This window comes from Pseudonaja textilis, chromosome 14 (genome assembly GCF_049901715.1).
Source record: "Pseudonaja textilis isolate UNSWEBS1 chromosome 14, rPseTex1.2, whole genome shotgun sequence".
In the NCBI taxonomy this organism is placed as follows: Eukaryota; Metazoa; Chordata; class Lepidosauria; order Squamata; family Elapidae; genus Pseudonaja; species Pseudonaja textilis.
In genome coordinates, this window is record NC_142003.1 from 13,045,630 (window position 1) to 13,062,670 (window position 17,041).

The window sequence follows — 17,041 nt, forward strand, 5'->3', positions numbered from 1 at the left end:
CAAAATTGTAATGCAGGGACTTGTTTCCATCTTAGCTGCCGTAATCAGGATGGAAAATAGAAAATGTTAATGATACCCATCCTGTTCGTAAATGATTTAATTAAATAAGGACGTAAGTATTCTGATTGTATATGATCACCATGTAATTGTAAAAGAGCGATGCTCTGAAAAGCTTTCAGGTGGGCTGGGAAAAACCAGAAGACGTGGTAGGATTAGGAAGCCCACCTCCCCACCTCTGTGGTTTCATAGCTGCCCTCCATGAATTCTCCCCTCCTGGAGGGATTGTGCCGGAGAGAAACCAGGTGTTCAACCTGGCCTCTGCCTCCCAGGGAGCCTTGGAACCAACAGCAGATTCTCCATCAAATGGGCTCCCTCAGCAGCCTCCTGCTCTAAGATTAGTCCGTTGGGGAAGAGACTTTTTCCCCCGGGAGATGCTCTCCCAAAGCGATATTGGTGCCCACCCAAAAAGTATCACGAGGCAAGCAACTCTCAGCCAAGTGAAATCTCCCTGCTTTTTCTTCATCTCTGTCCTCCAGAAAAAGCGTTCCGTTGTTCTTTCTTTAGTTCTTGTTTCCAAAGAGCTGAACAACCTTAGAGAGAGAACTATTAAAAAGGCCCTGAGTCCCTTCCCACCAGTGGTGGGATTCAAATTTTTTTACGAACAGTTCTGTGGGCGTGGCTTGGTGGGCGTGGCAGGGGAAGGATATACTGCAAAATCCCCATTCCCTCCCCAACCCACTAACCTGCTTTCCAGCTCCGTTCTCCTGTGCAGGGCAACCAAAGAAGACCCAGGTGATCAGCTGGGACTCAGTGGGAGGCAGAGAAGAGATTGGGGTTGGTGGGACCAGTCAGAGGTGGGATTGGCTGGTTCTTCAGACTACTCCAAATTTCCGCTACCGGTTCTCCAGCACTGGTCAGAACATGCTGAAAAACACCTCTGCCTCCCACTATGTAGAATTACATAGAATGATAGGGCTGGAAGAGACCTTGGGGTCCTCTAGACCAAGAGGTCTCCAACACCTTGGCAACTTTAAGCCTGGTGGACTTCAACTCCCAGAATTCCCCAGCCAAAAGAAAGCTCAGGACCATTTTGGTTGAAAACATGCACAAGAGGCCTTCATCCTGCAGGGATAGACAATGGCTAGAATGATGATGATGATGATAATTTAGTTTTAATGATTTTAACATTTACTTGTACACCACCCAGAATCCCTCTGTGAGGAAGATGGGCAGTTCCTAAATAAGAGAAAGAGAGAGCAGTGGAGGGAGAAAGAGAGAAAGGAAGGAAGGAAGGAAGGAAGGAAGGAAGGAAGGAAGGAAGGAAGGAAGAAAGAAAAAAAGAAAAAAGAAAAAAGAAAAAAGAAAGAAAGAAAGAAAGAAAGAAAGAAAGAAAGAAAGAAAGAAAGAAGGAATAGTTATATAAGTACAGCAATAGATGTAGGAAATGACAGGCTCTCCTTTTCCTTGTTTGCAGGAGGGTTTTAGTACCTATTCAAGTGAAGTTCAGGATTGACATTTTAAACTGGGTGGGAGCAGGGAAGGGAAGGCAAATTAATGCTATCTGGCCAGGCCAATTCTTGAGAAACACCACTGTAGCTTGGCTGCTCTTAGTGAAGAACAATTTAACAGAAAATGGATTCCTGCATCTGGGGATTTCCAGTGATGGATAAATAATGTAAACTCACTCATTCCTTTTCATCAAGAGATGCATTTTTCATGTTGATTCTCAGGCAAGGGGAGGAGAATTTCATTCTGTTTATATTTTTATGCTATGTTATTCATTTTGCATATTTTAATCTGAACCTCAGTTTTCCAAATGTGATGTGGTTTGCAGTATAAATGATGCACAACATGTATTAAGGGGTGTGTGCACTTGCGTATTCACAAAATGACATATTGTATGTTAATTAATATTAATATTAATTTTGTAATTTTTGTATATTGCAAAAATGTGCACAGAAAGGCACTGAGATCAGCAGCTTGCAAGAGTGTGTATATTAAAGGCAATTCACACCGAACCATGTATTTCCGTACTTTTCTGCTGTCACCCAGATATTTGCTGCTGAGGTAGGGCTGCCTCACTCAAGTACGGGCACAGTGGCAAGGAGTGGCAAGGGCCAAAGTTGCTTCTGGCCCTGTGGCTTTACCCCTCGCTTTGTTTTCTTGGCTGCCTGGCACAGAGAGGGCACGTTGGTGAGTGGCGAGAGCATTGCCCCGGATTCCTCTTCCCAAATAGGCAGACCCAGTAAAACTAGGACGTTAAATCATGCCAGGATTGAACCGCGTAGATTATCTCGGTGTTGTAAATGACTTATTCTGTCATATGAAGAAGCAGAATATCCTAGCATTTCTTTTCCTTGCTGAAATGCTAGCTAGGGAAGGTTTAATGAAGGTAATGGAAAGTGGTAGTTGGTATCCAGGGACAGAGTTGTGACAATATTCTTTTGGTGTATTTGCCAAACCTGTGATGATCCGGGGCGTGACACAAAAATAACAAAGTCACAAAATAAATTCCCTTTAATGCCTCCAACTTGGTCCCCAATGTCCAATTATCCTTGACTGGAGATCAAACTTTTCAAAAAACAGTCTACGAAGGAAAGAAATGCAGTCCAAATCCAATGTAAAGATAATTAGAAATAAAAAACCAACAGAAACCACACTGAATAATTAACACGGCAGACCAGGATGATAAATTGCAGACTTTCAAAGGATAACGTAGCAGCCACAGTTGGGAGGACGCCAAAACCCAGATAAGCCTCAACCAAGATTATGCATGCTTTGCTTTGGGCAAGGAGCTGTGTGCAAATGCCCCACTTATATCCTGTTCTTCCAGCTGCAACTAATGAAAGGGATCAGGGCCCTTTTCTCTCCCATAAGCCATGTTTCTCCCTTCTCTGTTCCTCCCTGTGTGCCCTAGGATGAAGAGGGGGTGGCCCTGGGTCTTCCTTTGAATGTCCAGCCGGACTGTGCCCTTCCCCCATTTCTTCCACAGCCACTGGAGCCACACTCCCACTCCCTGTCAGCTGCTCAATTTCCCCTCAGAGTCAGACTCCAACAAGGGAATGACAAAACCCCTCAAACTTGGGCAGTTAATGAGAGAGACTTGGGAGGGAGGAGGAAACCCTTTTTAAGCCGCTTGCTGAGGTTGCATTAGAGTTCATTAAATGAAAATCTAAACAAAGCTCTGTCATCGCACACCTCACGGCAAGCCACAGAAAGGGAAACTTGACAGAATTTAAATATAAGCTAAGCAAACTATAGCTTTAAGCACCTCTCGAAATTATTTTCATTTGCTACAGTTCCAATGTCATTTATGAAGGTCTCCATAAATTAAGTCCTCTGTGTGGCTCACATAAACCTTTGGTAACTGATTAAGATACGCTTTGATTCTGCATGCAATCACACCGTCTCTGCATGCCAACCTGGGCTTGTTACTCATCTGGATGGCATTCTTGTTAAGTTCAGTTGTGGTGTGGCCTTGTTCTCTGCAAGACCTTGCCAGAAAAAAGCCTTTATGGCTCCCTGTAACTTAGGGCTTCACCCTGCCCGGATCCAGCCTGGGTGAAAGCTAATGAAAGCTGGCATGGTTAGCAAGCATCACCAGTCTCTAGCAGATTAAGCAGGATGTGTGGGCTTGGCCAAAGCTGTGGGGGAGAAGGCACTGGGGGTGGAGGAAGGGAAGGGAAGCCTTCTTCCACTTGGGTGCAGCCCAGTGTTCTGACCCAGGCTTCGTAAACTATCATTATGCACAAACGTAATTTAAAAACAAGACTTATTTTATTGCAATGCTGGGAGTTGTTTTCATTCCCAGCCGGAATTAATCTCAAACAGTCCCCCAAGATAAGCACACACCTTTCAGTTCTGTGGAATGCTGCCAAAAACAGAAGTATCCAATTAACTAGAAAAGAAACCAACCGAAGTATCAAAAAAAAAATCAACCGAAGTACAAAGAGCTTCAACAATGACTGAACCGATCAAACTACTTTGCTTCCTGCAAAGGTTTTGTCACCTTGGCCTGACTTTCATCCCTTCTGGGAGGGGCAATCACCTTCCAGCCTTACTCCCGAGTCTCCCCTTTTGTTTCAGCTGCTCTCACCTTCTAGCAGCTCTGCGCACTCACGCACTGGGAACAGGCTCCCCTGGGTCCTCTGCCTTGCTGCTGCCAGACTCCAAAGGCAGCACCCCACTCCCAGATGGTCCTGGTGCCATGTCCGCATTGTACACAGGACCCTCATCCGAGTCCTCTCCAGACTCGCAGACTGGTCCCCACTGTCTGATTCTGCTGTCTTCTGCACCGGCTGCCATTGAACCACAACACCCATGCCCTTTCACAGCGCTGCCATTCCATAAGGGCTCGGGCAGCCAGGGGTGTCAGGAGCCCTTCAGAGGCTCAGAACCACTGGGGACAATGTGCCCCCTCTGGGCTTTGGGTGCCAGCCAGGTCCTCAGTCAGCCCCCCCCCCTCTATTTGGCTTCCTCGCCACCTGCGGACTTGTGTCAAGTTTGGCTCCGCCAACTGAGCACATTAGAGAGCATGTAAAATATATGGTAAGCAGCTACGTATTGCATTTTTAAAAACCAGTAAGTGGAGATCTAAGTAATTTTCCTTGTCACAGTACTTGGCTTAAATAAACACTGTGAAGAGGGAAACTCCCGTTCATTTTTCATCTCTAAAGAGCCGTGGTACGTACCCAGAGAAGAGGGCGGGAGAGAGGAAGAGGCCTGTGCATGAGGCAAATCCCCGTCTTCAAAGAGGAGACAATTCTTCCTCCTTTTAATCGTGAAAATCCCCTCTTGGTCTGGAGTCAAGCAGGCCTTCCCGGTGGGCACGGCTGCCCGATCTTAAGCAGTCTGAGTCAGCAATGGGCGGCAGAAACTATTTTGAAGGAATTGCCCCTTTTTTCCCCTTCACAAACACAAATTCCAGAAGTGATATCCAAATAAGAATATATTTTCCTCTTTAAATAAAGTATTCGATTTCCAAAAAACCAACAACCCAAAACTTTGGTTTTGGTTTTGTTGATTAGAAAGATTTGGTGTTACAGAAATGGCTAGTTATATGTTAATATGTGAAAGCAAAGCATTGAGGTTGGAGTGTGTTTATCTTGCAGTGTGCTAGGAAGAGTTAGAAGTCAATGCCTCCCTTTTCTTTCTTTTTCTCTTCCCCCTCTTATTTTACACACCCCTTTTCCCATTGCCTTTCTTTCCCTTAATTTCCCATTTTCCTTTTTTGTATTTTATACAAAATACAAAAAAGTTAAAAAAGAAAGAGTTGCCCGTTTTTAAAATAACCTGCAAATCAAAACATGCACGAGACATTTGCCCCATTCTGCCTCTCTGTGGGTTTTGTTTGCTTCTTTGAAGCGTTTTTGGGCGTGGGAAAAGGGTTCAGAGGTATTGCCTACATCCCCATGTCCTCACTCAGGTTTCCGTTCTCGTCCACTTCTGTTCTTGGGTGTTTGAGTGTCAGCCTCTGATACCTGTGCTCTGCCTTGCTTGGATCATTCCTTTCTTTAAAAGTGAGCACAACTAATTAAAACAAAGAACAGGAGACACCATATTTGACAATTCCCCTTTCCTCTCCCCAGGTTTAAGCTCCTGAGCCAGGAAGAGGGAGAATACTTCAACGTTCCTGTCCCTGCTGAAGGTGAAGAAGGCAGTGAAGAATTCAGGCAGAAGTTTGAGGTGAGTTGCGTTTCTCGGGAAGCCAGTCCTTGAAGTCTCCTCTCGTGGCTCTTGCCAAGCATGAGGCCACAAGAGGTTAACTTGGGTTAGCCCTGCGTTCTGGGAGGTGCCCGGCCACACCAGGAGGAACAGATCAGGGTCTACTTGGCTAGTTGAGCCCTTGGCATTAATGGGGCAAATATCTGAATAGTTTGGACTGTGTATTGCACGGGTCAGAAGGAGGGCTGGGAAAATATCTAGAGACCTCAGAAACTAGACATAAACTCTTTCCACCCCTCCCCACGGGATGACGCCCTAGGCGTTGCAAGGCCAAGATATAAGACACAGAGACAGAGCTTTTTCCCTCCTGCCACCACTCTGGTAAACATCTAATTCTCACAGCACTGTCTCTGTGTGCCAAGCATGGCTGTAGTATTATCATTTACCCTCCTTATTAACTTCCTAACTCCCCCCCTCTTTTTACTGGGATGATGATGGTGGTGATGGTAATGATGATGATGGCGGTGGTGGTGATTCTGTTGCTTTGCATGTACACTGAGAGCTTCTACACCGGAGACAAATTCCTTGTGTGTCTAATCACACTTGGCCAATAAAGAATTCTATTCTGTTCTGTTCTATTCATTTTTATTCATTTCTATTTTCTATATTCTATCCTGTTCTGTTCTATTCTATATTTTATTATTCCATTTTCTGTATTCTATTCTATTCTATTGATTTCTATTTTCTATATTCTGTTCTATATTCTCTTATTCCATTTTCTATTCTGTTCTATTCTATTCTATTCTATTCTATTCTATTCTATTCTATTCTATTCTATTCATTTCATTTCATTTCATTTCATTTCATTTCATTATTTCATTTCATTTCATTTCATTTCATTATTTCATTTCATTTCCAACCCAGAGAAATTTTGCACACAACTTTCCAATGACAAAAAGTCAGACAACACAATCTGGGTCCTCGTTTTACTTGGAAGGATGGAAGATTGAGTCAACCTTGAGCCGGTCGGGATCAAACTGTTGTCTGTGGAGATTCTCGGTCATCCAGGTCATGGTTGTCCCAAAGGTGCTTTTTTCAAGAAGGCTCCACACCAATTTGCACCTCTCAGGTGACCCTGATGACACAGATAAACCTCCAGGTGACCTTAATGAGCCACTAAAAGAATGCATATGTCCAGCTGGCTGCCAGTAGTATAAATCCTTCCATTCCCCACCATCCAGTCAGAGCTGAAGAAGCTTGAATGAGAAGTGAAACAGTCTTCAAAGAAAAACCTGAAAGTCCAGTTGCCTCTTGAAAAAAACACCTTTGGGACGATCAAACTGTTGGCAGTTGGTGGAATTAACCTGCAATACTGCATTCTAACCACTGGGCCACCATGGCACACAAAAGAGTTTTTGTTTTCTGAGAAATGGGTGTTTCGAAGTTGTCCGCATTCAATGGGGCAACTATTTTGTTGAGAGTGCCTGTGTGAGATGCCTCTAGTATTCCGTCGGGGCATACCTACTGGCCACAAGGATTTGGGAGGCCCAGCCCTCTGTGCTATCCTTGAATTTTCTCCAGCACCCGTTTGGACATGAGAAAATCTATTCCAGCCCTCCTCAACTTGGTGCCTTATACATTGGCTGGGCTGTCACCCTAGTAATTACTGGTATTGCTGGAGGTCTTGAAGTCACCAGAAAGTGGCCTTTTCTACTAGCCATGCTCCAGGGAGCCCTGGGCAACTGTCTTTTGTGCTCCTGGGTACTGTACCCAGCTCCCATTTCTCCTCCCGGTCTCCCTTTCAGTGAAGTAAATTTTCTTATTTCTTTTATGTTGAACAAAGTGGTGCTATGGATCATGTCCTGATTCTTTCATGAAGGGGAAAACGTCTTCTTGTCCACTTTATCCATACCCCCAAGCATCTTCCTCATTCTCCTTTTTCTCCTCCTCCTCCTCGCAACCTTTCACCTTTCCCTCTCCTCCTCTTACAGCCTCTCCCCTGCCCCTCCTCCTCTTCCTCCTAGCAAACTTTCACACCACCCCTCTCCTACCCCCTACCCCCTCCTCCTTTTCCTCCTCCTCGCAAGCTTTCACCCCTAATATTTTTAATTTTGTATTTTAGTCCCGCCTCTCTGACGCCACTCCCCCGGGTTGCTAGGGAACAGAAAGTCCAGTAGCTTGACTCAAGCTAGAAAAACACTCAGAAATCTCAACAAAACAACATAAATGTCTCCCCAAATTTCACAGGAAACACACCTCTCCTCTTTTTATGATCAATTTCCATCTCAGTGTCAACTGTCCAGTTGATGAATCTGGAAAAAGAAACTTCTGGGACATTATTTTACCAAGAGTATAAAACTTTACTGAATAAACCACATTGGCACAGGAGAAGCAAAACCAGCTCTGCAAAAGCATGCATAGTGAATTCCCCCTTTCTCTACAGGCCACCCACGGTTCATTACATCCACCAATCACTTCTGTTCATTTTGTTATGGGAACCAGCCAGCTACGCTGGGACATCTGCTTGATGTGTCCTCGAGGTGGAAGCAATGTCTCATAAGAACCGACGGATGCTTGGAAGCCATTTTCCCCACCCTTGCATTCCATTCCACCCGCTCCCTTTTTCTGTCAAGCTGCAAGCGAAGCAGAATATAGGTGAAAAAGTGAGTCAGTCTTGACATGCTGACCCTCTGGAAGAAGGGTGGACCTGAAACAATAATAAACATACATATACATGATTACTTACAACCCAACTGCTGCTGCGTTCCCTACTGGGGCCGTTGAGTGTTCTTAGTGTGAAATGTCTTAACTGCCCTAACATCTGGAGCAGCCACCCACTCAGCGTCTGCTAACGGGTAGCCTTTCCATAGTACTAGATATTGTAACTTTCCCTTGTGATATCTGGAGTCCAGAATGCTTTTGATCTCATAGTGCTCCTCTCCCTTAACTAGGAGGGAACGAGGAGGTGGTTGTTTGACTGGTCTCAGCCCAGATTCTGGAAAGGGTTTTAAAAGATTGTAATGAAATACCAGATGAACCCACCTATTGCATTTTGGCAATTTTAGCTAATGAGTGCTCTGGCAGGGGCACAAACTCAGTCCCTGTGACCTCTTTGAAAGTAGTAAAAGCTGTGCTGCTGTGCACTGAGTTGTTATATGCCACCTTTGCGAAAGGCAGGTGTTCGGCCCAATTAGTCTGCTGATAATTTACATAATAGTGCAGGTATTGCTCTATTAATGAGTTGGTGCATTCCGTAGCCCCATTGGTACTAGAATGATAGGTGGTGCTAAGTCCCACAATTTTGCAGTGAATTGCACCCCCTGTAATGTGCTTCAGGACCCTATGTGGTCTGTAAATGTGTTGCACAAACATCTTGTCTAGCACCTGGGGAGAAAGAATATTTGGACACACCACAAAGTGTGCTTGCTTTGAGAACAGGGACGGAGGGGGTGGATAGAATGCAAGAGAGGGGGAATGGTATTCAAGCATCCATCAGCTTCACTGGTTTAGCTTCTTCTGTGCCAATGTGGTTTATTGGTAAAGTTTTATACTCTTAGTAAAATAATGCCCCAGGAGTTTCTTTTTCACCAACTGGGCAGTTGACATTAAAGCAGCTGTCAATGTAGCAGCCTACCTGGGCCCCACCAGGAGATTGGCAGCTTTGAGATCTGACAAAGAAACAGAGGAGGGGGGAGGTGAAGCCAGGAGAAGCTCCCTGTTGAGAGATTCTGGCGGCAGCCCAAGCTGAAGCCAGGATGCAAGCAGCTGGCACAGCCCCAAACAGAGAGCTAAGAAGCTGGAACAATGGCCCGTACTCAAGGAGGAAAGAGCCATAGAAGGACCCTATTCGAGCCCCAAGGGCTGGAGGGAAGGCAGTGGAAGCAGAGGACCAACCGATTCTCCATGGAGTCACGGTGACCCGGGGTAAGCAAGTGAAAAGTTAGACGAGCAGATGAGTGGGATGACCCAAACGAGTGGAAGTTCCCAGCCACAGATCTCAGTCCATCAAAGGAACAGCTGAGGGAGAAGTTCAGCGGGCTGAAAGTCTGGGGAGCCACCTCACCAAAGGCAGCAATCCTGGGAATGGGGTCAAGTGCCATGAAACCACTGCCTATCCCATCTCCTCTGCTCCTGCAGCTGAGCCAAAGGACGGTGGCACCCATCCCTGCCACTTCCCCACCAGTGGGGCAGGAGCTGGTACATGCAGCCCCATTCAGGCACCCCTGGCAGTACTGGGGTTGCCACCTGGGTACATCTTAATGCAAGAGGACCCACCACCATCTCCCCTAGCAGTCTGGTTTGATGGGCAACCCGACAACTTGGCCTACTTCCTGACCCAGGTCTGGAACTGTATGGAATGCCATGGAGTGATGTACCAGGAGAAGCGTACCTGGTCAATGCTGTTACATCTAGTCTGGAGGAGGGTGCAGCAGGATGGCTGGTGTCTCTCCACAACGAGAGGGCTCTGGAGCTGCAAGAGCTGCTGCTGTGAGACAGATTCAAAGACCCCCCACAGCAGCCCAGCATGCAGAGGCCCACATCTGCGCCCTACAGCAGGACAAGTGGCAGTAAGAGAGTACATCCAAGATTTTTGTAGCCTGGTGGCTTACCTGAGAGATTGGCATGAACTCTCCTGGTCTACCAATTCTGCAAGGGACTGAACAAGGAGCTGTATCACAACTGCTCATCCTGGGGGAGGGGGGGAGAGTACCCCACAACCTTCAAGCATGGTAACAGTTAGCCACAAATGCGAAGCTTGACCTGATGGAATACTTGAAGCAAGCTGCGTGTGCAAACTGGCCCTGCTGTATGCTCGACATGCCCAGTGCCCCATGGAGGAAGAGGGGATGTTTTCCCCGCCACAGGGGAGAAGCCCCACCAGAGCCCAGGAGGGTGTATCCAATGGGGGAAGGAAAGTCACGGAGTGGCCAATTACCTCGTGCCACACCCAACCTCTGCACTGTGAGCCCTGGCCCAGCCAAAGCTGAAAAAACCCATCCGTGAAGCTGAAAGAGAAAACACGGGCAGCTCAACACATTGTGGAGGTCTCTCCCCAACCCAGCAAAGGGGAGGGAACTCTGACCCACGACAAGCCCGGCTTGGTCTTCTACGAGAGCAACAGTGACAGGGAAAACGACTCAATGGCACCATCATCCTATGACAAGCTGGGTAAAAATTTTGGTGCCCTCACCAAAAGTAAGGGGGGTTCACAGCCTTGCTGGACTTAGGATGCACTTGGTGCCTAATTAACCTTCAGACAGTAGAGAAACTAGGCTGAGGAAGTTAAGGCAGCCCATGAGGTTCTTCCAGTTACTGCCTCCCTTACTGGAGGGACACCAACAACTTACCTAATGGAGCCAGTGAGCCTCAAGGCTGGGATCCACATAGACACTGTCCATTTTATTGTGGCTCATGGAATACCGAGACCACGGAAGAGTATGTAAGGCCAGTGAGGGAAGTACTTCAGAAGTAAAGCCCAGTTACACACAAAGCTATCGAAATCTGACTTCCACAAGACCAGTCTAGACCACCTGGGATATCGCATCTCCAAGGATGGGGTAGAAACGGACCCGGTAAGGTAAGGGCAATTCTGGAATGGAAGGCCCCTCGGACCAGGAGGCAGTTACGGAGCTTCGTGGGATTTGCAAACTATTATTGGCAGTTCATCGGTTCATCCACACTTTTGTCCAGACAGCCCTGCCCATCACCAACTTGTTCAAGATGGGGAGGGAGGAAAAACCCAAACTGAGTCAGCCATTAAATTGGTCCATTGATTGCTAAGAAGCCTTTGAAAAGCTGAAGCGGTTGTTTGTTGCAGAGCCGGTCTTGAAATACCCAAACTGAGACGAGCCTTTTGTGACCCAGGAGGATGCTAGTAGTGTAGCAGTTGGGATGGTTTTACTCCAGAGGAATGAAAAGGGGGAGTTGCAACCATGTACCTACATGTCTCACAAGTTATCTGATACTGAGAGGCAGTGGGGCATCTGGAAGAAGGAGGCTTACATGATTGGATGGGCTCTTCTGACCTGGAGGTGGTTTTTAGAGGATAGTTAAGATTCCATTTGAGGTGTCAACAGACCACAAGTACCTGGAGGCATTAAAGACCCCGAGGAAGCTACCCCCTAAGCAAGACCGATGGGCCCAGTATTTGAATCATTTCAATTTCACCCTTCATTAGTTGCTGGGCGGTGGGGCAAGGAAGAATTTCTTAGCAGATGCCTCTCTCACATACAGGAGTACCTGAGAGGAAGTAGTTAACTCCATTATCTCATCCAGACAGCTCGCAGCCCCAGCGCTTATGAGACAGCAGAGAACAATCTCTCTGCAGCTGACTGGAGACTCATCGATGCAACCACTGAAGATGCCTTGGGGGCAGACGAGTGGTCCCAAAGATATAAAGATGGCTTGATGTTGAAGGATGGCTTAGCATGGAATGGGAGTAAACTGTACGTCCCAACCTGCCAAAGAACCTTGGTCCTGAAGTGGAGCCATGACACAGGACATTTTGGGTTTGTGAAGACTCTTCATTTGGTAAAGATGGCAGCCAAAAATGAAAAAAGGACATAGAAACTTATGTGGGGAGTTGTCTCATATGGGCCTCCGTGAAGTTCCTACTTGGGAAGCCTCAGGCTTGCTACAGTCAATAGCCAACCCAGATAACCTGTGGGAGGAGATATCCATGAACTCTATCATGGTGTTGCCTGAGAGTGCTGGGAACACAGTAATTGACCTGTTCTCAAAGCAAGCACACTGTGTGGTGTGTCCGAAGATTCCTTCAACCCAGGTCCTAGATGTTTGTGCAGCACATCTACAGACCATCTAAAGACAACACGGGGTCCTGAAGCATGGCATTATCTCAGATGGGGGGGGCAGTTCACTTCAAACTTTTGGCGGGAATTTTTGAAAACGGTAGGCTCCTCCCAGGGAATTAGCTCTGCCTATCATCCTCATACTAATGGAATTGCTGAACTCTCCAATTCATTAGTAGAGCAATGCCTGCGCTGCTATGTCAATTATTAACAGACTAACTGGGCTGAGCTCCTGCCTTTCGCAGAGGTGGCATATAACAACTCGGTGTACTGAGGCACAGGTGTTACCCCTTTCAAGGTGGTCAGAGGACTAAGTTTGTGCCTATGCCAGAACTCGCACAGGAAGCCCCATCCTCAGCCAAGTTAGCTGGGTGGATGGATACTCTAAAAGGCACAGGGGCCACCGTGAGTGAGGCGCTGAATAAAGCTATGGAAAAATTAAAAAAAGGTTAGCAGGTTAGAGAAGAGAGAATTTAGAGTAGGGGATAAGGAGTATTTGTCCACCAAATATCTAAACGTGAGGCAACCTTCTAAAAAATTAGGTCCAAAGACCAAGGGCCTTTTCAAATCATCCGGATCATAAATCTGGTGATGATGCAGCCGAAGTTGCCAAAATGCAATAGGTGGGTTCATCCGATATTTCATTGCAGTCTTTTAAAACCCTTTCCAGAATCTGGGCTGAGACCAGTCGAAGAACCACCTCCTCGTTCCCTCCTAGTTAAGGGAGAGGAGCGCTATGAGATCAAAAGCATTCTGGACTCCAGATATCACAAGGGAAAGTTACAATATCTAGTACTGTGGAAAGGCTACCCGTTAGCAGACGCTGAGTGGGCGGCTGCTCCAGATGTTAGGGCAGTCAAGATGTTTCACACTAAGAACACTCAACGGCCCCAGTAGGGAACGCAGCAGTAGTTGGGTTGTAAGTAATAATGTGTATGTATGTTTATTATTGTTTCAGGTCCACCCTTCTTCCGGGGGGTCAGCATGTCAAGACTGACTCGCATTTTCACCTACATTTTACTTCGTTCGCAGCTTGACAGTAACGCGGGGTGGGGGGGGTAGATGGAATGCAAGGGAGGGAGAAATGGCATTCAAGCATCCGTCGGCTTCCGTGAGACATTGCTTCCACCTCGAGGACACAGCAAGCAGATGTCCCACCGTGGCTGGCTGTTCCCCATAACCAAATGAACAGAAGGGATTGGTGGACATATTGGACTGTGGGTGGCCCCGTCGGGAAAAGGGAGAATTAACTCTGCTTGCTTTTGCATGGGAAACCCAAAGCTGGTTTTCCTTCTCCTGTGCCAAATATGGTTTATTCAGTAAAAATTGTATACTCTTGGTAAAATAACGTCCCAGGGGTTTCCTTTTCTGGATTCACCAACTGGACAGTTGGCAAGGAGCTCAAGGCGGCCGCTAGAAGTGACAGCAAATGATTTGCTAAATTTATAAGGAAGGAGATAAATTGAAACAGCCCTGAAATGTATTTTGTATCTTACATGTCCCCCCTGAAAGGGGGAATGTGATGGAGTGGCTGAAGTGTTGCGCTAGAATCCGGGGAGGGGGGACCATTTTTGACCCCTCCCCCCACAGAAAGCCCCTGGGTGGCTTTGAATCCCTTGCTGTCAGCCCAACTCAGTCATGAAAGGGTTGGGGGTGGGAAACAAAGGAAAAATGCTTCAGGGGGTCTCTCGAAGGAAGGCAGAATAGCCAATAGCAGGATAATTTCCTATTTAAACCTACCGGGAAGGAAGCAGGAATCCTGGCTGGTCCGAGATTCCGTGGGTCTGATTCCTCCTTGCAGGGCGTAAAGCTGCCTTGGCCACAAGTGGCAACCCCCAAAGGTGTGTGGAGGGCAGTCCAGGGCATACCTGCTCAGACTGATCTCCCTGCAGTCCAGGAAAGCTTATTCCCAGCTAAAAGGGCAGGGAGAGAGAAGCCACAGGCTCAGAACAAGCAGAATCAGGCAACCCCAAGGATTTGGCTGACCGGTTGCGCGTAAAAGTGTGTAAAAACAGTTGCCAGGAAATGTGTGACGGGGATTAACAATGGGAGCCGTACTCCAAAAGAATAGGCAAGGTAGGACAGAGAGTAAATTTGTTTTCATTTAAATTTAATTAAACTGAATTGAGCTATTTAAATGCAAATAACATGACAAACTATTCCCTCCATATTTAATTAGCTTTTCTCCCTGTCATATCCAAAAAAAACCACAACCCCACCCCAAGCGGCTCTGGGGCAGCAGCTGTTTTGGCTGGCCCTTGGAGATATTTGGCTCAGCCTGGGAAATGGGTCTATCTCGGATTGCTAGAAGCATCAGCTGCAGGTTTGGAAGGGTTGCCCCACGCCCACTCTCTTGGGGCCCCCTAAATGTCAAGGTGCATGAAAGTCTTTAGAGATTCTCCGTCCTCCAGAGGACAGTTGTCCCAAAGGCGCTTTTTCTGGAGGCGTCTGGACTTCCTTGGTTTTTTTTTCCTTTGGAAGACGTTTCACTTCTCATCCAAGATGCTTCTTCCCCTCTGACAGGATAGCGGCCATGGGAGGGTTTTTATTCCTTGCAGATTCCTTCCCCACTATCCCTCCTGTCAGAGCTGAAGAAGCTTCTTGGACAAGAAGCAAAACCTCTTCAAAAGAAAAAATCAAGAAAGTCAAGTTACTTCCTAAAAAAAAGTGCCTTTGGGTCAAGATGGCTGGCTGTGACCATAATACGTGTAAAATATGGGTGGTGCTTTATGTGGGTGGTCTCAGCCATGGCTTTTTTTGATACCCCTTGCTCCCACCAGTTGGGCCAAGGGCCAAGTCAGTAAGCCCTCAAGGCTCACCAGGGCAGAGGCCCTGATGGAAACCTCTGGGTGGCCCTTGGCACCCATAGTTGTTCTGAGGAGAATGAAGAAGAAACAGAGAAGGAGTTTTAGGCGGGAGGAAGAGACATAAGAAGGCCGAGAAGGAAGGAACCGTGAAGGCAACTCAGGCGGGTTTCCCTCAATCCCAACCCTTATTCATTCCACCTACGATCTCAGCCTGGTGTTGTCAGCCTTATGCAGGCCTGGCTTTGTTTCCGCTGCTTTGATACAGGGAGTGAAATATAGTTTTTCCACCACCGTAGGAAAAACAAGAGCCCAGGAGCTCCATTCAAGAGAAATTAACACTCTTAATAATGGCTGCACATTTGGAAGGGAATGGCGTGAGCGAGAGCAAAGCCACAGGCAACGAGAGCAACCGGCTTATTCAAGGCAGACGCCGCTGGCAGGGAGGGCGGGGGAGGGGAGTCTGCATCATCCAACCTGTGGAGGAGGAGAGTTAATTTTGCCAAGGCCACCCTGGGCTTCTAGGCTCTCCTCCCCCCCTTGGACTCTGCCAAGCGTCCCAATATGACTGACCAGCCGAGGGGTTTAGGATAAAGGCTGGGTTCGCCTTCCCAATGTTGCTGGTGGGGTCGCGGCTGTGAGGTGCTTAGGAAATCTGGGCATGTGGCCAGAACCATATTCAGCCTGGAAAAGAGACAGCAAAGAGCTTTAGTGATGTGGTCCAAGACTGGCCCTCAGTAACAGAGGAATGGCTGGAGAGGGATGCTATCAGCAGGCATCTCCCAAAATGTCAGCAGAGGAGGAGGAGGAGGAGGAAAAGGAGGAGGTGGAGGAAGAGGAAGAAGAGAGGAGGAAAAGAGGAGGACGAGGAGGAGGAGGAGGAGGGAGAGAGGAGGAAGAAAGGAGGAGGAAGAGGAAGAAGAGAGGAGGGGAGGAGGGGAGGGGGAGGGGGAAGAAAAGAAGAAGAGGAAGAAGAGGGGAGGAGGAGGAGGAGAGGAGGAGGAGGAGGAGGAAAAGGTGGAAGAAGAGAGGAGGAGGGGTAGGGGAAGAAGAGAGGACAAGAAGGAAAAGAGGAGGAGGAGGAAGAAAAGAGGAGGAGAAGGAGGAGGAGGAGGAAGAGAGGAGGGGAGGAGGGGAGGGGGAGGAAGAAGAAGAGAGAAGGAGGAAAAGAAGAGGAAGAAGAGGAAGAAGAGGGGATTAGGAGGTGGAGGAAGAGGAAGAAGAGAGGAGGAAGAAAGGAGGAGGAGGAAGAGGAAGAAGAGAGGAGGGGAGGGGGAGGAAAAGAAGAGGAGGAAGAAGAGGAAGAAGAGGGGAGGGGAGGAGGAAAAGGAGAGGGGTGGAGGAAGAGGAAGAAGAGAGGAGGAGGAGGAGGGGCTTCTGGGGGAGGACTGCAAACCCCTCGCCAAGGGAAGCACCAGCCGACCTCCTGGGCTTCTGCTGGAGCCTGGAGGAGCCTCCAATTGACTCAGCTTAATGGAATTTCACACTAGGCTGAACCCCGGTAGGTGCCTCCAACGCCACGTATTTCTCAGACATTAAAATGAATAAATTATGAGGTGGCTCTCTGTATGTGCCTGTGTGTTTAACGAATTATGTCCCCGTAAGTTATGCTCCCCACCCCCAGCTCAGCGGGAGAAGAAGGATGCTGCCAGCCCTCCAGGAAGCTCCTGAATGCCCAGCCGTTGTGGAGGGCTCTGGGGAAGAGGCAGGAAGCCCCCTCCGTCTCTTCTGCAAGCTGAGTCTTCGCTGAGTTCGGTTCAGCAC

General features: G+C 47.6%; 1 protein-coding gene across 2 annotated transcripts in view; it reads left to right on the top strand.

Annotated features, from left to right (window-relative positions):
- PRKCB (protein kinase C beta) overlaps positions 1–17,041 on the top strand; it is a 217,646-nt gene that overhangs the window by 132,525 nt on the left and 68,080 nt on the right. For both annotated transcript variants that reach the window (XM_026704057.2, XM_026704056.2), the window contains exon 8: positions 5,589–5,685. In XM_026704057.2, coding sequence (XP_026559842.1) covers positions 5,589–5,685 — 97 coding nt within the window. The remainder of the gene's footprint in view (positions 1–5,588; positions 5,686–17,041) is intronic.